This window comes from Zophobas morio, unplaced genomic scaffold (assembly GCF_036711695.1).
Source record: "Zophobas morio isolate AGI-343-1 ecotype UQ-CSIRO unplaced genomic scaffold, CSIRO_AGI_Zmor_V1 ptg000006l, whole genome shotgun sequence".
Taxonomy (NCBI): Eukaryota; Metazoa; Arthropoda; class Insecta; order Coleoptera; family Tenebrionidae; genus Zophobas; species Zophobas morio.
The window spans coordinates 11871753-11893584 of NW_026972111.1; the positions used below are offsets into that span (position 1 = coordinate 11871753).

The window sequence follows — 21832 nt, forward strand, 5'->3', positions numbered from 1 at the left end:
CTAAGTCATTTGCGTAACTGTCACTTAAATATCATCAGTTGTGAGGTGCTTAACTTGCATACGTTCTATTAATGCAGTTTCTAAAATATATTTTCTCATCTCTATTCCGTTGGTTTAGAGGCAAAAAAACACAAACAAGTGTAAAACTTCCCAACTTTGCTTTCTCATGTTTTTACATAGAATTATAATTTTTCACTGTTGGGAAACACCCAACTGTAAGTGTGCACAAAACGAATACAGTTAAGCGAATGCCGTTTAACATTTTTAAATATTTTTTCAAGAATTCTGAAAGAAGTAGATCAGACTAGTACAAGTCCTTATTTAACATCCGTCAGTGAGTTCTTCTAGCCGCATTATCGCTTTTAATAGTCGATTATTATCGTCAGAATAGAGTATTGGGCCCATTGTTCTCAAATTTTCTGTGTATGTTAGGAGTATCCTGTAGATGTAAAAGGCCTCGCCAACAATTTGATGACGTCCCCGCAAAATTTTACTTAGTACATGCCATATAAATTTGTAAAATAACATATACCTGTACTTGTGGTTTATGAATTTGCTATGATTTGAAATTTCCCATAGTAAAGGTGGTCTTTAAATACATAACACCAGTTATTCGTAACATGGCCATGGCTGACTGGCAATCGCTTAGATTTACATCTGAAGCACCCGGTTTACCGATTTACTGATTTACCTGTACTTTAGTACTACATACATATCCCTATTTTAAATTATGAGTTATTTTGATTCCATAATTTTCAAAAACAGTTGTAAGTTATGACCGTCAGTCGCTCTCCTTTTTGTCCTGATTTAATGCTTTCTTAGAATAATGCGTTTGTATCAATGCAAAATCGTGTCCTCGATAGCAGAGAACCCGTTAACAATCCACTGTTTATTTATTATTTCGATGTTTATAGTTGTTTTGAGCGACACCTTATTTAAAATTGCTTATACAGAATGACTCAAAAAAATTTAATGAAATAGGCAATTTATTTTATTGATTAAATCAAGAATGGGCCAACGAATTTTCCAATAAATTTGGGAATATAATAATGTTATTGTTAGCATACTGCGGTGGTAGCAACAAAGGATATAAAGGCTGCAGAACTCTGGGGTCAAACAAGGTGATGGTATGTCACGTTGTTTAATATTGCACTGGCAGAATAATCAAAGACGCAAGGAACAATAATAAACAAATCAGGATAAATCGTAGCATAACCTGATGACATTGCTTTAATTGCGAGAAATAACACAAAGAATACAAGTAGGACACAAGGTTTATTTCAGATATCATCACTCACCATGATTAGAGTGTGCAAAACAGCAATAAGATCAGTGAGCCTAACCAGCGCTTGTTGTTGTGGGTTTATGGCTTCTTAGAATAATGAGTTTGTATTAATGAAAAATAAATACTATAATTTTTCTAAGAAGCTGGATTTGTTGGACTGTACTTGAGGGGCGAGGATTTTGTCTAAATAACCTTTGAACTACTTATTTTTTCTATTGTTATTTGAACTTCTCCAACAAAACAGGCTTTCGTTCTTCTACTTCTCTCTAGCATTGGGGCCACCTGTTTGTTGTGGTTTAATCGTATTTTCCTTAGATATTTCATTAGTTCATTAATATTTATAAATGTAAATATATTCGTCATCTTTACTCAATTAGTTAAAAAAGAAGCTGAATAAAATTTTGTAATGAAAATTTCTGGACGAATATTGATATAAGCGCGATTTTTCAAATAGCCCCATAGCTTCTGGTGGATTTGCTGGTCGATAGTCATCTCAGTCAGTTAGTCACGAATTTAAAAAAATCTGTTTATTTAACGCCCATTTATTATTACCTAAAATGATTACATTTAAAATTAGATACCTAAAGTGTTAATTAAACGACCTAATTGTAAATTTTAAAAGACTTAAAATAGGATTCCACGACCAACGAAGCGGACATGCTTGCACAATAGAGATTTTCCGTGAATTCATTGTTTTGGCTGGCAGATTGTTTAAAAATGGGTTGTAAACAACGCCCTTGAGTTTAATGGTACGGGTTGGTGTCGCGAACTGACAACGCTGGCCTGCATTTCATTTAGATTACAGCCGGAAGGAGGTGAATCTCTGAAAAAGCATTTTATTTTAGAAGTTTATTGTTAGTGATACTGAATGTTTTTGCGTGTTAGTGAGTGTGCTGGGGCCGGTTTTGATTTTTGTGCATACAGTAAAGAATCCTCAAAATGCCTAAGATAACATCATCCATGAAAGATAAAATCAAATTATGGTTAGGGAATAATTTGGACACTAATTTTCAATTTCCTTCTTCAACCAAAGACAATGAGTTATTCTGCAAAGTGTGTGGAAAAGCTGTAAGTAAATATTTAAAATACTGAAGCTTGAATTATGTTCACATTTTTGTTTCCTAGTTTAAGTGCGAAAAAAAATCACACTTTGAACAACACTGCAGTGGCGATGCACATAAAAGGAACGGAAATAAATCCAGTAAACAGACTTTATTAAACATTACATTTAGTGCCCGAAACAATTAGACTGAATTATCCAGATGTCAATGGGATAATTAGCAATGTTAAGAAAATCTTTTTAAAAGCACCAATAAGAGTAGAGTTTTATAAAAGCAGTTTACCAAATACACCTCTCCCACCTGAACCTGTATTAACCAGGTGGGACACTTGGATTCAAGCAGCATTGTTTTATGCAGAACACTTTGATGTTTTAAAACAAGTCAGTAAATATATAATGGTTTTTTACTATCATTCTTATATTGAATATTTTTAGGTTGTAATGTCATTTGAAGCCACAGATGCACAAAGCATTAAAAAAGCTCAAGAATTCCTGAATAAAGCAAACGTTAAAAATGAACTCTTGTGCATTAAAACTCACTTTAAAATTATTGCTGATGCAATAGAACAATTAGAAACTATAGGTTTAAAATTAAACCAAAGTATGGAAATTGTGGAAAAAGTGTATACATCTTTAAAAAACACACAAGGAAATGTGGGGAAAATAGCTTTCCAAAAATGATGTTCTCCATTAAAAAAAAATCCAGGATACGATTTTGTATGTTCAGTAAATAACGTAATTTGCGGTAATGGAAATGCTACCAACAGTACATACATAAATGAAAACGTAGATTGTTCAATATTTAATTTTGCACACATCACTTCTTGTGATGTGGAACGCACGTTTTCAAAACTTAAAAGTGTTTTAAGCGATCAAAGGTGTAAATTTACAATCGAAAATTTAGAGAAATATATAGTTTGCTTTTGTAACTCATTTTAAATACCTCAATTCATACTTTATTTTTTGTTAAATGTGACTTGCTTTAATCTGTTCAGGCCATTTTTTTGTGATAACTTAGAATTAGTGGACGTAACTGTAGATCGTTTGTTTAACTTAGAATTAGTGGACGTAACTGTAGATCGTTTGTTTATTTAATCATTTTTTTGTTTGTTACACAAAATATTTGTTTCTATAATGTTTTGTTTAATGTTTTTTTTTTTTAAATATATATTTTTTTGATGTATGCTTGTTCGTTGAGCAAATATTTTTTCCTCCAGGTTTTTAACCTAAACTAAGATTTTTATAACCTAATTCGTCAATTTTGGGACCTAAAAATGTCTCCTTTTATTCATTTTTTAACGACCTAAAATCCGAAGCCTACTAATGACACACCAGCTCATTCCACGCGAATAACACGGATTCTTGTCCGGTAGATCTGTTCAATCAAACCTCTTGTACTTTATGTCCGACTGGACAAAAGATGCAGATTCGGAACGACCTGAGATCTATTGATGTGCTGAGTGGAGTGCCTCAAGGGTCCGTACTTGTTCCTCTGCTGTTTATCGCGTACACAGCCGACATTAAGAATATTATAACATCGTCTTTTGCCATGTTTGCAGACGACATCAAGCTCTACAACAGCTGCGACAATTTTTCACCCTTATTATCTGATCTTCGTTCGATTTACAAGTGGTCTCAAATTTGGTTATTGCCCATAAACTTAGACAAATGTGTTACCTTGGATCTTGATAAGGGAAATTCCCGACACGTGTATAATAGTATCGGAAGCTACGGGCTTGCCACCACTGAATGCCATATGGGTTTGGGTGTTCACGTTTACTTCAGCCTTCTTTGGTCTGACCATGTTTTGCAGGTCACGAAGAAGGCTAATAAAATGCTTTTTCTTTTAAGCAAAATATTTGTCAAACCCAGTCCCTTAGATTTTTCGCAGGTTTACAAAACGTAGGTTAGACCCATCCTGGAATTTGCCAATGGAGGTCTGGAGTCCCGTCCTCTAATTCTTAACTATTTTACTTATGGCATTTGTCACTGTTTCAGTGTTATACGCCTTATAAAAATCCAAAGTACCCTTTTTGCGTTTTTGTCTCTCTGCTGGAAATTTAAACGCGGATATTTAAAACTAGCATACCGATTAATTTAAAATTTAAATGTTTCTAAGATTATTATTATTATTATAACGATAATTAAATGCTGATGAAATTCATTTTCTAAAAACTTTTTAGAAAATTGCTGTATCCTGTTTTTTGTCGATTTATTGTCAGATATAACATACTTATAACCTCTGTTTCAGATCGCCTTAATAACAAGTTTTAACTTACTGATAATATTTGAAAAATTTTATTATATTATTGCTTCTCATAAAGTAGTGCAATATTCTTTACTTTAAGTGACTTTATCTAATACTGTAACAACATAAATTCCCCATTTACACACTAGAAATCCTTTAAATTTAGCAACTCGTTAAATATTTGATGACAACGGTAGTGAATAATAAAAAAATAGTATACACAAACTTATGCTGTTTATTTTAAAACTATATTCATTCGGCGAATGGCTACTCATATGTTTTCTTGAAGTCTAATGATCCCCAGAGTACGAAAAAATACGTCCCCTGTTTCCGTCTGTCTGTCGTTTGTCTGTGACGATTTTTATTAATCTATGAGCTGGAAACGTCAAGACAAAAATACATTACATTACACATTTTTTAAAACGACAACAATAATAATTTTCAGCATATTGTTCATGTCTTAAATATTTACAAATGTTTAAACATTTAAATTGCGTTGAATAAACGTCATACAAATTTTTACATAAATCTAACTAAAGAATCAATAGTAGTGGAAAAACCAATTGATACTGACCGTAACGTAATCCCGTTGACAGTTTTATTGTATGGTACCTACCTATACATCGCATACCGACAAATACACACCTTATCCTTATCGCACAAAAGTTCGTCCACGTTACTTTCCTTATGTTTTAGGTAGTGGTCTTGAAGAAAAAAATCGAGTGAAAGTTGGCAACGGCGGTCCTATTTTTGGTGAATCTGTCGATCCCGAATTACAAGCTACTATGAGCCTATTTACGGGTAAGTACTGTACTTTATTTGTACTGTTATCAACTCAAGGTCATGAGTGTTTTAAAATGTCATAGATATGTTTTGTAAAGGAAATATAATTATTCTGAATGAAAACAATGTAAAAAATACCTACGAAGTTGAGAGTGACTAAATTTTAGTGTTATTATTGTTCAATTTGTTGCCCATTAAAATGCACAGACCGTTGTGGTGAGTGTTACTGTGAAGTATTTATCTTGCAAAAATTTTGACATATTATTATGTTATTGTTGCTAAATTTCAATGAATTGTTTAAATTTTTTCACGTATGTGAGAATTATTTAGTGGACGATGTAAAAACCAAATTAAATGAGGTGTTGCGTTTCACATAGCAATGCAGTTTAATGTATTACTTACAACGTAACGGATTTTAAGTTATCGCTTTGTATTTTCTGTTTTAATGTACAACTTTACCTTAAAAAAAGGTGGATCCCCTGTGGATGTTCTTATCAGAAATTTAGTACGTATTTGGTTGGTAAAGTTATAATAAAGCTGAATTATAAATGGTCATATATGCAGATGTGTTTTTTTGATCACGTGATACTTAGTTTTTAATTTATCATAGTTAAATCATTATCATTAGATTTATTACAGAGACAAGGATAACTGAGTTTTTACACATTCTGTTCCAAGTTTGTTTATGCCAGGGTGGAATGTTGTCTGTCTACAGGTTTTTCGACTTAATTAGATTTTAATATTCCCAACCACGAAGAATCTTCCAGTTAAGCCTGTTCACGATTTATATTAATTATTTTTTAAACCGTGCCCTGATCATTCCCGTAGGTGTTGAATAATACTTTGTATATTAGGGATGTATTACTGGTTGCCTGACGTTGACTCCAGTTTTGTTTCTTTTTTAAGCGAAAAATATACGTTTACATAAAATTCATTTTCACTACCAGTGTACTTGCTAACGTATTAAGAAAAATCATAATTTTCAGTTCACGGTCAACAAAGATCGGTTTTCCACGTTGAAGTTATCAGACAAAATCTAATTGAATATGTGCTAGTAGTTATTTTGTATGTCCTAGCTAAGTTTATTATATATTTTTGTTTTCAAACTATTAAAAAATGTTGTTCTGTTATTGAAACAAATAAGAATTGAAACGATAAGTTGGTAACCTTGGTTATGTAAGAATGTAAGACTTCTTTCATGTGAAACAGATTATAAAGAAAAATTGCATTGAATTTTTTCCACTTATTTTATAGTTTCAACTGGATGCGTTAATTCACAGTCAACATATCCATTTCAACGTTTTGGCCTCCTATTAGTCCTCTAGCTCTGTTGTTAATTTTTGTTTTTAGGCAGAAAATTGAATGTAATAAATTTCAAAAATCGGACGATTATTTTTACTTGCGTCAGAAAAGCAGACGATTTATTTAGATTTGTGGTAGTTTTTATGCAAAAACGCCCAATTTGTTGCGTTTATTTTTTCCTTCATGGACGTAAACACTGTAGAAACTCGTTTTCAATCTTATTTACAATGGAGATGACTTTAATATTCATAATTCGTTTCAGATACCTCCAATGCAAATTGATGTAACAAGTTATTTTGATTCAGGTTGATCGTCCGAAACATGTAGGTTGCTTACCTTATTGTTGTTTATAATATTTTATAAAATAATGTTACGCTCGATTTATTTTAAAGTTTCATGTTTCATTTATTTTGAAATGCAATTCAAAACCAAGGCACAAAAATATCGCTACATTATTTTTACTTGTTCAAATCTGGGTTAAATTACTTATGTTGTATTTTCTTATCGATTTACGATTAATTTATTCTTAATAAAATATAATGCCGTGTAATTGATTGTACTAGCTTTTATGTGTAGTATGTTGTGAACTGGTTCAACATTTACTTGCACTTTTTGTTTATATTTTTTTAAATTTCTATCCACGGTAATTATGATTACAATGCACTTACCTCGATTTGTCGACTTCGATGGATTCGTCTAGTAGTTTAGTTTTTTCGGACTCCATTTTAAACGAACAGGATTTTTGTCGTTTATTCGTAAAACATTAAATTATTGAAAAACTAGGTTCTATTTCATTATAAATTTTGATAAAAACATCTTTAACAGTGAGTCATTCAATTGTGACATTTGAATGTCACACTAGGAACAAAGTCATGCGCCAGTGGATAACGAATTAATAAATAATAACTTATCAATCGATTTTGAACGCCTCGGTTATGAATTGAGACACTGGGGTAAGTTTTCATTTATTTGTTTTTATTACATTTACACGTACCTAAGAGTGACGAGATATGGAGAGAGGAATTTTGCAGAATCTTCATCATATTGTTTTCCTTATTAAAAATTGTACTAACAATTCATTTTCTCTGTTGAATTTAGCAATAAAATATTCATGGTACTGTGAAATTTTCAACAGATCTTCAAGTTTTGAGGTCCTGTAAGTTACTACCGACCACTGTGTCGATTTTTATTAGACACATAATTTCCGATTGATTCATTTGTTTGATTATCCCCACCAATAATTTGGTGACGTCACCTCAACAGTTTGCGCGGAAAATGCATTCAAATTTTTATTAAAAAAACCTACTCCTGTATTTGTGGTTTACGATTCCGCTCTCCGCCAAATTTTATAATTTGTAGAAGAAGCTAGATTTGATAGACTCTACTGCAAGTAACAAGGAAATTCTGTCTAAATAATTTTCGACCAAAATTTTTAAACAAAACATTATAGAAACAAATATTTTGTGTAACAAACAAAAAAATGATTAAATAAACAAACGATCTATAGTTACGTCCACTAATTCTAAGTTATCGCAAAAAAATGGCGATCAAATTAAAGCAAGTCGCATTTAACAAAAAATAAAATATTAATTCAGGTTTTTAAAATGAGTTACAAAAGCAAACTATATATTTCTCTAAATTTTCGATTGTAAATTTACACCTTTGATCGCTTAAAACACTTTTAAGTTTTGAAAACGTGCGTTCCACATCACAAGAAGTGATGGGTACAAAATTAAATATTGAACAATCTACGTTTTCATTTATGTATGTATTGTTGGTAGCCTTTCCATTACTTCAAATTACGTTATTTAAAAATAGTAAAAAACCATTATATATTTACTGACTTGTTTTAAAACATCAAAGTGTTCTGCATAAAACAATGCTGCCTGAATCCAAGTGCCCCACCTGGTTAATACAGGTTCAGTTGGGAGAGGTGTGTTTGGTAAACTGTTTTTATAAAACTCTATTCTTATTGGTGCTTTTAAAAAGATTCTCTTAACATTGCTAATTATCCTATTGACATCTGAATAATTCAGTCTAATTGTTTCAGACACTAAATGTAACCCATGTAATGTACCATGCATACATGTTAAGTGTGTCATATTTTCATAAAACACCTTCCAATTAGTACCAGTTCTGATCATGTATGAAGCACCATCTGATACAAACCATTTAACTTTTTTGTGTTCAGTTTCTTTTGGCCACAATAAAGCTACAAAAAAAAATGAAATAAATTATAATAATTTCAATGCTTAAAATTATCAATAGCACACCCAACGATTCGTTTATAAATCTCGAGATTGTGTTGCTATTAGTTTTATCAAGCTGCTTCAAAGCTAGTAGAAATGGACGGCCAGCTTCTTCAGAAGATAACTTTCCAATTACTAAATGGGCTATGTATCTTCTTAATCTGTCTGTCGTCTCATCGACGCTAATCCATATATTATTATTGCCAATAGAATTTCTAATTTGTTTAATTACCTGTAAATTATAAAATTTATGTAAAAAAGTTTTTAAATAAAAATTCTACTGCTCATCATATCGTAATCTTTTTCTAAATATTTTTTTCTCATAGTGCTTTCTGAGGGTAAATGCCTTCCTGCATATTTATGCATAAAATTTTTAAACTCAGGACAACTAACTTTATTCCATGGAATATTTGCTGCGGTAAATGCCCTACATAAATCGGTGCAAAATTGCGTAAAATCATTGTCGAAACTAATGTTTAATACAGTCTGTTTACTGGATTTATTCTCGTTTTTTTATGTGCATCGCCACTGCAGTGTTCTTCAAAGTGTGATTTTTATTCGCACTTAAACTAGGAAACAAAAATGTGAACATAATTCAAACTTCAGTATTTTAAATGTTTACTTACAACTTTTCCACACACCTCGCAGAATAACTCATTGTCTTTGGTTGAAGAAAGAAATTGAAAATTAGTGTCTATATTATTCCCTAACCATAATTTGATTTTATCTTTCATGGATGATTTTACCTTAGGCATTTTGAGGATTCTTTACTGTATGCACAAAAATCAAAACCGGCCCCAGCACACTCACTAACACGCAAAGACACTCTGTATCACTAACAATAAACTTCTAAAATAAAATGCTTTTTCAGAGATTCACCTCCTTCCGGCTATAATCTAAATGAAATGCATGCCAGCGTTGTCAGTTGGCGACGCCAACCCGTACCATTAAACTCAAGGGCGTTGTTTGCAACCCATTTTTAAACAATCTGCCAGCCAAAACAATGAATTCACGGAAAATCTCTATTGTGCAAGCACGTCCGCTTCGTTGGTCGTGGAAACCTATTTTAAGCCTTTTAAAATTTATAATTAGGTCGTTTAATTAACACTTTAGGTCTCTAACGTTAAATTAGGCATTTTTAATAATAATAAATGGCCGTTAAATAAACAGAATTTTTTAAATTCGGATAAATGTATAAATTTCGCTCGAATGTCTGAAGTAGATATAAAAAGGCAAAAAACCTAAGATCCGAAGCCTAATCATGAAATACATGCGGTCCACACATTAAGGAAATTAAATAACACCCGAAATAATTCTATCATAAAAATAATGTGGGTGGTTTTTAAATGGTAAAACTTTATTTTTTTTATTTTTGGCGAAACCTATTATCTGTTTAGAGAGATAGTTTGCAATTCAAAATATACAAGAATAGGAGTGGATAACATTACAATTAAAATTATTGTGATAAAAATTATCACCATACATATATTCTCATTGCTGACAAATTTTATTGTTGCAACATTAAAAAAAGCAAAGCACTCGCTGGCCTATTTCCTGATTTAATTTTTTGTAATCAGTGGCGGCGTATAGGGAGGGGCGGTGGGGGCGGTGGGGGCGGTCCGCCCCAAGTACCAAGTACCAAGGGGTGACAACGACAACTCACTTGCCTTTTTTATTTAATTTATGCAGTCTTCTTTTCACAACAAGAAAGGTAAAACATGTTGAAAATGTTAAATTTCTATAGGGAATTATCGATGTTCACGGTTGAGATCGAGACGAATGGGTGGGGCTTCTCCTTTGGTTTTCTTGTTTCATTAATACATTTAGTTTTCTTTGTATAACACGATTACTTAAGAACATATTTTACATGGTAATGTCTTGTTGAAAAATAAAGATTTTACAATTAAGCTCCGCCCCTCGGCTTACGACGAATAAAAAACTATCCGAATTGTTATAGGGTGGGTGGACGGGAGATATATTTTGGCTTTTTTTTTCGTAATATGCATAGATATCTTTTCATAACAAGAAATTTAAAACATGATTAAAATGGTTTTTGCAAGGAAATATGGATTTTGCCATTGAACGGATGTTAACCAAAAACGTACTAAGCGCCAAATCGCAAAAAATGAGTTAAACATCCTAACAGTCAGAATTTAATGTCAAAAAGTAATTTGTAAAAATCCTTTATTTGTCTTAATTATTTTTATACCAAAATTTGAGGTAGAACTATGCGCCTTTAATAAATCTGGGATTATGTTTTAATCAAAAAGGTACCGAGCGACACAGCACTTTTTTTAATTGGTTGTGCAGTGCTTTGTTTCCTTGTAACTATCCTACAAAATTAGTGTTTTATAAGCAATGATCTAATAACTAATGGATGGAATGTTGAGGCGCATAATACCGCTCGCATGCGGTGACAACTAGAGAGAGAAATAAACATATCTACAGGGAGTGTTGTTAGACAAGGCCAACACGTATCGGTAGGCAAGAACGAGCTTCGGTGCCGTTGAGTTAAATAGGAGATCATGTAAAAATGATTTTAAAATTCAGCTTTGTTGTCGTTTTTCTTTATTTTGTAGGAAACTGTATATACATACAATACAAAATGAATATAAATACACAATTTATTGAACAAAATTAATTTTGTGTATACCTGTCTGATTTTATTAGGAACTTGATTATTTCTGCTGTTTTCATAATTCAGTCTAATAATAAAAAAAGTACGTAAAATTACATAAACCAACTGGACTACATGATTGTTAAGTGGATCTTGATCCAAAATGTGGTCATTTAAGACATTAAACATATTTCTGAAATTTAGTAATCTAATGGTTTTAATTCTTTAATTGTAAAAATATTAATAACATTCGCTGAAATATTATATTTCATAGTTCTGAAAGTGGTTTCAGCTATCTTACAAACTTTGACGACATCAACTGATGGCTTTGTAGTCCACCTCTATTTTTTTAAATTTAGCAGTGCCGAAAAGGTCTCATTATTAGTCAGTTTTCTAGGCCTTGTTTCATTTTTTTTATGTTTTGAAAAATTGAAAATGAATGGTACTGCGTCCTTTTTTAAAATTCTCAGTTGTTGTGTGGGATTAACAGAATTTGTTAACTGCCGAAAATTCTCATTTTTAAAATGTTTGCTACACACTCTTGACGCAGACGTCCGAACAAATTTATCTCGTTAAAGTGCAACAATCCATTGCTTTCTTAGCAACAGATTTGTCGGAAAACTGAAATTAAATGAAATAAAGATTGTATGAAAAAATTATTCAGCAGATATCTCACCGATGAAATGAAATATTACAGCCTTTGTGATGCCGCTCCTCGCATCCAAATGCGCAACAAGATATAACCATCGTGAATATGATTGTTATTATTGCGATTGTAAGAAAACAAGCGCTTTAGAACTGCACAGAAATGCCACACACACCAGGAAGTGAGTAATTAAAAGTAAATTTTAACTGGAAGTTGCTCTGTTTTGCCTACCGATTCAGACCTCTCAAATGGTCACCGTACCCTCTCTCTCTAACGTCTCTCCAGTCTGAGATCTCTATGTTTATAAGCGTCAATTTTGGCTTTATAATGAGGGTATTTACTCCGGTAAAACAAGGAAAGGACACTATTTTATTTGGAAAAAAAGAAAATAGGTTGTGGCGCACAAAAGGTGGGATCTTGTTTTAAGAGCTTAATACCTACTGAAAATTTTATCAAAAAGGATATAACAGAACTGCCTCTGTAGTCTGAGTCTTGTGGGCGTCAAAATAGTAATATAAAAACTGTATTCATGCTAATAGATATTTATTTTATTAGGAGTTTAAGTGATACTTTATGAGACGGAGTATGGACGATTAAACTCCGAGCGATAGCGAGGCGAATTTAGTCCATACGAGTCACATAAAGTCACTTAAACTCCGAATGAAATACAATATTTTATTTTCAAACGATTAATCTTCTTTTGAAATGATTATTTCCTATCTCCTTGCTTCATTAAGGATTGCTTTGATTCCACTTACCATGGTTGTTACTATGGTTGACAACCACTATGATTTTCACATATTTATACTCCGGCGGAGTTTCATGGCATATGTTCCTTTTTATAGCAGGTCGTTAAATTAATATAAATATATATAATATTTTTCAAAAAATTACTTAGTGCCTTTTTACGGAATAATAAATTTAATATCATGGTTTTCTCAAAAAAGAACCATGCGCCAAAATGCTTCTTTAAAACTGTAAAGGACTGGGTGTTTTTGATGCCATTAACAAAATAGACTACATTCATAAAGTCATGTAGTCTTAAGGCAAAAATTTTATTCGGACATTAATACAAATTTTTAGTTTTTAGAGAAAGTTTACTTTAGTATTACTCAAATTGCAATTTTGTCGCTTAGTACGTTTTTGGTTAACGTGGTCCAATTATGGGGCGAAGTCTATTGCAAAATCGATATTTGCTTATACAAATTTTCCACTTTAAACACGTTTTAAGTTTCGTATTGTGAAAACAAGTCTATACATTAAAAGAAAAAAGCAAAATGTAAGTCCGCCCACCCGCCCTATCTCGATTGTGATGATTTTTACTTCCCGAGCGTAAGCAAAGGAAGTATTGTAATCGAGTCCGTCGGCCGACTCTCTACTTTTACGTTTTCTCGATCTTTCATGACCCCTAGAAGACGAAGAAATAGGTCTCCCATTTCCGTCTGTCTGTCCGTCTGTCCGTCCGTGTGTCCGTCCGTCTGTCCGTCCGTCTGTCCGTCCGTCTGTCCGTCCGTCTGTCCGTCCGTCTGTCCGTCTGCCGTCCCGGATTTTTATTAGACAGATAATCTCCGAAAGTACTCGACCGATTGTTGTGAAATTTTGTACTTATATTAACAATATCATGTAGATGGTAAAACGCTAACCAAAATTTGTCTAATCATCCCCACCACTAATGCGATGACGTCACTTCAAAATTGTACATAATAAATGGGTTTTCAATTGTATAAAATAACATAGTCCTACACATGTAGTTTACAACTCTGAATCGACTTTTCACCCGAAACGTCCAGATTTTTGGAAAAAAAATCAAAATTATAAAACAACATTTTGAAATTTAATTTTTAATCTGCTAACCAGAATGCTTTGAAATGTTGCAGATGTTTTAAGGCTATAAAGAGCATCATAAATCTTTAGTCAAAAAATATTTGCTTATCCCCTCCAAAAACTTGATGACGTCAGCTCAAAAGTTTGTGGAATAAATCATATCTAAAATGTACAAAATATGGTGAGTCTCTTCTTGTGATTTATCATCCCATTCATATTTTTTGGATTTGCATATACAGGGTGACTCAAAAAAATTAATGAATGCGTAAATTTATTTTACTGATTTACTCAGAAACTACAAAACCGAATGCTTTGAAATCTTGCAGATGTTTTAAGGTTATAAAGAGCATAATAAATGTTTAGTCAAAATATATTTGCTTATCCCCTCCAAAAAATTGATGACGTCAGCTCGAAAGTTTGCCGAATAAATCCTATCTAAACTGTAAAAATATGATGAGTATGTACTTGTAATTTATCACTCCATTCATATTTTTTTGATTTGCATATACAGGCTGACTCAAAAAAATTAATGAAAGCGTAAATTTATTTTACTGATTTACTCAGGAACTACAAAACCGAATGCTTCGAAATCTTGAAGATATTTTAAAATTATCATAAGCATGGTAAATTTTTGATCAAAATGTATTTGGTCGTCCCCCCTAAAAAATTTATGACGTCACCACAAAATTTTGCTGAATAAATCATATCTAAAATGTACAAAATATGGTGAGTCTCTTCTTGTGATTTATCATTCCATTCAAATTTTTTCGATTTGCATATACAAGGTGACTCAAAAAAATTAATGAATGCGTAAATTTATTTTATTGATTTAATCAGGAACTACAAAACCGAATGCTTTGAAATCTTGCAGATGTTTTAAGGTTATAAAGAGCATAATAAATTTTTAGTCAAAATATATTTGGTTATCTTCTACAAAAAACTGATGACGTCAGCTCAAAAGTTTGCCGAATAAATCGTATCTAAAATGTACAAAATATGATGAGTCTGTACTTGTGATTTATCATTCCATTCATATTTTTGGATTTGCATATGCAGGGTGACTCAAAAAAATTAATGAAGGCGTGAATTTATTTTATCGATTTAATCAGGAATTACAAAACCGAATGCTTTGAAATTTTGGAAATATTTTAAAGTTATTATAAGCATGGTAAACTTTTTTTCAAAATGTATTTGTTCATCCCTCCTAAAAAAATTGATGACGTCACCCTTAAATTTTGCTGAATAAATCCTATCTAAAATGCAAAAAATATGATGAGTTTGTACTTGTGATTTATCATTCCATTCATATTTTTTAGATTTTCTTAAGAGGTGGTTCAAAAAAATTAATGAAGTCAATTTATTTTATTGATTAAATTAAAGGCAACACTTATTATTAGTATTACACCCCAACCAACCCAATTTGGTAGACACAAAATTTGTTAAAGGAAAAACTCGGTTGAAACATAAGGGTAGCACGCTTATTTACATCGACTTTAACATTACAGACCTGCATTTGTTTTATGCGCTCACTTGGTTCCGCGAATGTGAAATAGACATGTTTATAATCAACCAATTGTGAATTTCACCGTCAAGAATTAAGATAAAACCCAATGTTTTATATAATAAGCGGAAGAATTCGCATCCCGTACGAGCCGTACCGAGTTTGGCCTTGCCTAGCCCGACAGAAATCCGCTCTCTAGATATTACACACCGGCGCCGTATACGTGAGTAAATTGTTTCGTTATTTTATTGATTATAAGAAATCAATATTCAAAACGACCTACTCGTAATTCATTTTCCCGAAAATTTGGGAATACAATAATTTTATTCTTAGTATTACACTACATCTATCCCAACTGATATACGTGTCCTTGCAAAAATGTTGATGACGTCATCACAATTTTTTTTAAATTCCCACTACAAAAATGTAATGAGAAAAAAACACAATAGGCATGCAGTCGTCAAGTTTCCGACAGCGAGGGAAGTACTGTCTAAACTCTTTAGACCAATTTTTTTAATTCGCCGTTAACCAAGGGGGCGCAGTTTAACTGCAAAATACTTATTTCTTTACAAGAAATTAAAAACATGTTTTTGAGTTTCGTGTTGTTCAAAGAATACTATGCATATTAAGAAAAAAAAAGGCAAAATATAAACCTCGTCCACCCACTCCATCTCAATTGTTTTTAATCTTAGAAACTTAAAACACGTTTAAAATGGTAAATTTCTGTAAGGAAATATGTATTTTGCAATTAGGGTCCGCCCCTAGGTCTGCCAACGAATGAAAACTTTATTACTATAGAGGTCGGGGCGGGTATGGGTGGGGTCTAATCTTTGGCTTTATTTTTTTCTTAATGTACATAGTTTTTGAACAACATGATACTCAAAAACATATTTTTAATTTCTCGTAGAGAAATAAGGATTTTGCAGTGAAGCTCCGTCCCCTTCGCTCACGAGGAATAAAAAAAAATCATCACAACTGACATAGGGTGGGTGGGCGGGGTTACCTTTCTTAGTGTATGTATGTGTAGACTTATTTCCATAAGAAGACACTTAAAACATGTCTAAAATGGTAAATTTTTGTAGTAATCAACTTAAATCCTCCGCTTTTCTTCTACAACCCCTTTAAATGTGGCAAAAGTTGAACAAAAACTTGAGTTTATAAATGACAATTTTTAGATCTAAAAGCAACGTCAGCGGGAACAGCAACTGCAACGGGAACTTCAACGTCAGCAGTAAGTTTATAAATCCCACTGCTAACGTCAAAAAAAAAAGTTCCAAATCTGACAACAATCTACGATGAATTTTCTGCAGAGGACATATTTTTGAAAATTTTACGACTGAAGCGCTACTTGGAAGCTGCCAGCATTTCTTCCCAAGAAGCGGTTCAGTGGACTACATTAGAGCTTTTAAGGTTCATCATAAAATGGGGCTACTCTGAGTCTGTTCCGAGTCTAGCGCTGTGTCTAAGATTTTTTTAACCATCTGTGTTTCAGTGACTGCATGTGAAACAAGCTATTCACAAGAGGAAAGTAAATTTTGATAACGTCATAGAATATTTTGCCAAAATAAAGACCCGTAAGCACGTTTAGTATTTGTTGTTTTATTATATGGGGGTATGCGGGTATGGGGGTATGGGTGTGCTTAACAGAAAACCGCCCTCACATTACGTGTACGTAATGTACGCCACTGCGTATATTCGTCTACAAGGAAAATATTGTGCTCCGAGTTTATAGTGTATTTTGTGTTGCATATACGCGTATTATTTCAAACTAGTCGCGCAGATGACTGAGAATTCTAAATTAAGTTGGCACTACATCAAATATAGTAATTTCATTTTTAAGACTATCACAATACATATTTTTTGAATCGCGTGTGTCAGTAAGTGGTGTAATCTTTTCGTCGTTTTGAGTTTGCTTATTGTACAAATTTTCATAATAAATGCAATGTTGTTTTTAAATGAAAGGGAATGTGGACAGTTTGCCGTTTTTATCACGAACTTCTTTCTTTACGTCGACAACCATTCTGAAATATTATATACATAGAAGTTCAAAGTAACACATCCCTAAATTTTCTAATATTTTTTTAACGTTAAAAGTTCAGTATCGAAACAGAAATGGGTAATATCGCATTTTAGATTGTATGTTTCAACAAAAATTTATAACGGGTGTCCCACGTAACACTTTCGGGTGCAATAACTCAGGTATTTTTGAACGGATTTTTATGAAATTTGAAATGTAGGTATTTTGACATGTGAGGATTAATATGAACCGGTGAGAATAATCATTATCTTAAAGTAAATTTTCCATGCCTTAATTTAATTTTGAATTAATTAAGTTTTGCATCACTTGATTAAACATCAAAAATAAATATTGTATGCAAAAATTTCTGTTTTAATAATTAATGAAAAGCGAACCATTTTCAATAACTTGTCAGATTTTGACAAAAATGTCAGGGGTGTACAAAATTGAACTCGCCGACGCAGGCAACTATTTTGCACCGACAGCACTATTAAATTTAAAAAAACAAATACATTAATTTTTGCGTATTTATTGACGTAATTCTTTTAAACAAAAATAGTGATTTATAATAAATTTTTCGCGCACAGGCGTTATTTTAATAGCTTAAAGTTATAACGCAATTTTGAATAATTTTTAACAACAGGAAGCTGTGTTAAAATTCGTTTTTTGTACGATAAAATACCTGCTTTAAATTTCATAAAAACCCCTTCAAAAATACCTGAGTTATTGCACCCGAAAGTGTTACATGGGACACCCGGTATATAACTTGTCAATGTCCTTAACAATATTTTGTGTTAACGTTATCGATTTTTTCGTTGAGGAGGCTCCAAATAAAATTTCAACGTAGTCGGAATTGCTAGTTTGGATGTGGTTTCTCCAAGAAAATCCTCAAGAGAGGAGGAGATATTTTCGTATTTTGCGAACTGTGAAATGCTAGAAAACAGGAAATTATATATTTGTCCAAGTGACTTGTTTAGCTATCTCTTGGGAAATGAAAAAACATTAACTCACCACACTTTAGACGTTAGGTAACATATGTAATTTAATTGTTTTTACTGTTTAAATTTATGTGACACTGAAACGACATTTCATACGTGAGTAGTTAATTTAAAAGCTTTACGACACGTACGAGTATATGCTTTACTATAAAATTTTACGTTAACGTCTAAAAGAACAGTTTATGTTTCTGAAAAAAGTGCTGCATTGAGATACGGTCTGGTTTGCTTATATTGTTAGTTGCCTAACTTGTACTCAAAGAAAGCTGAATCTATACGTTACGTTGCGTTGGTTTCAACTTTTGCGCTAGTGCGCTGTTGCAAACTCGTGACTCAAAAAATTGGTCTAAAGAGTTTAGACAGTACTTCCCTCGCTGTCGGAAACTTGACGACTGCATGCCTATTGTGTTTTTTTTCTCATTACATTTTTGTAGTGGGAATTTAAAAAAAAATTGCGATGACGTCATCAACATTTTTGCAAGGACACGTATATCAGTTGGGATAGATGTAGTGTAATACTAAGAATAAAATTATTATACTCTCAAATTTTCGGGAAAATTAATTGGGTCGTTTTGAATATTGATTTGTAATAATCAATAAAATAACGAAACAATTTACTCACGTATACGTATCAGAGGCAACTGAAAATCGTGTATGTATAAACATTCTTAATTTAAGATGACAGGCGTAACAGCATACGTGAGAGTCAAACAGAGAAACTGTAAACAAAACGACCATCGGTTTTATTGCTTCGACTTCCGCTTATTATATAAAACATTGGGTTTTATTTTAATTCTTGACGGTGAAATTCACAATTGGTTGATTATAAACATGTCTATTTCACATTCGCGGAACCAAGTGAACGCATAAAACAAATGCAGGTCTGTAATGTTAAAGTCGATGTAAATAAGCGTGCTACCCTTATGTTTCAACCGAGTTTTTCCTTTAACAAATTTTGTGTCTACCAAATTGGGTTGGTTGGGGTGTAATACTAATAATAAGTGTTGCCTTTAATTTAATCAATAAAATAAATTGACTTCATTAATTTTTTTGAACCACCTTTTAAGAAAATCTAAAAAATATGAATGGAATGATAAATCACAAGTACAAACTCATCGTATTTTTTGCATTTTAGATAGGATTTATTCAGCAAAATTTAAGGGTGACGTCATCAATTTTTTTAGGAGGGATGAACAAATACATTTTGAACAAAAGTTTACCATGCTTATAATAACTTTAAAATATTCCCAAGATTTCAAAGCATTCGGTTTTGTAATTCCTGATTAAATCGATAAAATAAATTCACGCCTTCATTAATTTTTTTGAGTCACCCTGCATATGCAAATCCAAAAATATGAATGGAATGATAAATCACAAGTACAGACTCATCATATTTTGTACATTTTAGATACGATTTATTCGGCAAACTTTTGAGCTGACGTCATCAGTTTTTTGTAGAAGATAACCAAATATATTTTGACTAAAAATTTATTATGCTCTTTATAACCTTAAAACATCTGCAAGATTTCAAAGCATTCGGTTTTGTAGTTCCTGATTAAATCAATAAAATAAATTTACGCATTCATTAATTTTTTTGAGTCACCTTGTATATGCAAATCGAAAAAATTTGAATGGAATGATAAATCACAAGAAGAGACTCACCATATTTTGTACATTTTAGATAGGATTTATTCAGCAAAATTTTGTGGTGACGTCATAAATTTTTTACGGGGGACGACCAAATACGTTTTGATCAAAAATTTACCATGCTTATGATAATTTTAAAATATCTTCAAGATTTCGAAGCATTCGGTTTTGTAGTTCCTGAGTAAATCAATAAAATATATTTACGCATTCATTAATTTTTTTGAGTCACCCTGTATATGCAAATCCAAAAAATATGAATGGAGTGATAGATCACAAGTACAGACTCATCATATTTTGTACATTTTAGATATGATTTATTCGGCAAACTTTCGAGCTGACGTCATCAAGTTTTTGGAGGGGATAAGCAAATATATTTTGACTAAACATTTATTATGCTCTTTATGACCTTAAAACATCTGCAAGATTTCAGAGCATTCGGTTTTGTAGTTCCTGATTAAATCAATAAAATATATTTACGCATTCATTAATTTTTTTGAGTCACCCTGTATATGCAAATCCAAAAAATATGAATGGAGTGATAGATCACAAGTACAGACTCATCATATTTTGTACATTTTAGATATGATTTATTCCACAAACTTTTGAGCTGACGTCATCAAGTTTTTGGAGGGGATAAGCAAATATTTTTTGACTAAAGATTTATGATGCTATTTATAGCCTTAAAACATCTGCAACATTTCAAAACACTCGGATTAGGAGATTCAAAATTAAATTGCAAAATGTTGTTTTATAATTTTGATTTTTTTTCCAAAAATCTGGACGTTTCGGGTGAAAAGTCGATTCAGAGTTGTAAACTACATGTGTAGGACTATGTTATTTTATACAATTGAAAACCCATTTACTATGTACAATTTTTAAGTGACGTCATCGCATTAGTGGTGGGGATGATTAGACAAATTTTGGTTAGCGTTTTACCATCTACATGATATTCTTAATATAAGTACAAAATTTCACAACAATCGGTCGAGTACTTTCGGAGATTATCTGTCTAATAAAAATCCGGGACAACAGACGGACAGACGGACGGACAGACGGACAGACAGACGGAAATGGGAGACCTATTTCTTCGTCTTCTAGGGTTCATGAAAGATCGAGAAAACGTAAAAGTAGAGAGTCGGCCGACGGACTCGATTACAATACTTCCTTTGCTTACGCTCGGGAAGTAAAAATGTGAGTCTAAAGCATAAATTAGAAATTTCACCTCATATTGCAGACAATATAAACTTTACTGTTTTCAAAAGAAAGATTTAAAGAAAGTAATAAATTTGACAATATTTTTACAAGTATTCATATTGTATTCCCCATTTTTCTAGTCCATGAGGGTATGAATTTGACTCAGGGAAATTTCAAGTTCCTTTCTCCCAAAATGGATTCGCGTTTGGGTAAGTTTAAATGCTATAAATGAACTCAATCTGGAGTAGGAACCAAGAAGTGTATTATAATACAATACTTGAGTAAAAACGTCGAGGAACATTAGTTATTATAATTTGATAAACAAAAGAGTGAAGTCTAAATAAGTGAATTTCTTAACACGTGGTTTCACTCACAACAAACAAAATCGCCAAAACAGCAAGTGCATTGCCAACCCCTTAGCCAACTACCAACTTAAAAAGTGACATTCACTAATTTTATAAATT

General features: G+C 32.1%; 2 protein-coding genes across 8 annotated transcripts in view; one reads left to right on the forward strand and one right to left on the reverse strand.

Moving 5' to 3' along the window:
• Positions 1-7436, reverse strand: part of LOC135123625 (scoloptoxin SSD14-like) — a 76585-nt gene extending 69149 nt beyond the window's left edge. Inside the window, exon 1 of the mRNA XM_064048443.1 lies at positions 7347-7436. Coding sequence (XP_063904513.1) covers positions 7347-7402 — 56 coding nt within the window. The 5' untranslated portion in view covers positions 7403-7436. The remainder of the gene's footprint in view (positions 1-7346) is intronic.
• Positions 1-21832, forward strand: part of LOC135123628 (uncharacterized) — a 257338-nt gene that overhangs the window by 47785 nt on the left and 187721 nt on the right. For 6 of the 7 annotated variants that reach the window (XM_064048459.1, XM_064048457.1, XM_064048452.1 and 3 more), the window contains exon 2: positions 5290-5394. In XM_064048459.1, coding sequence (XP_063904529.1) covers positions 5379-5394 — 16 coding nt within the window. In that variant the 5' untranslated portion in view covers positions 5290-5378. Of the gene's footprint in view, positions 1-5289; positions 5395-5499; positions 5593-21832 lie in introns of those variants that run through there. The other variant, XM_064048463.1, reaches the window with a different exon arrangement.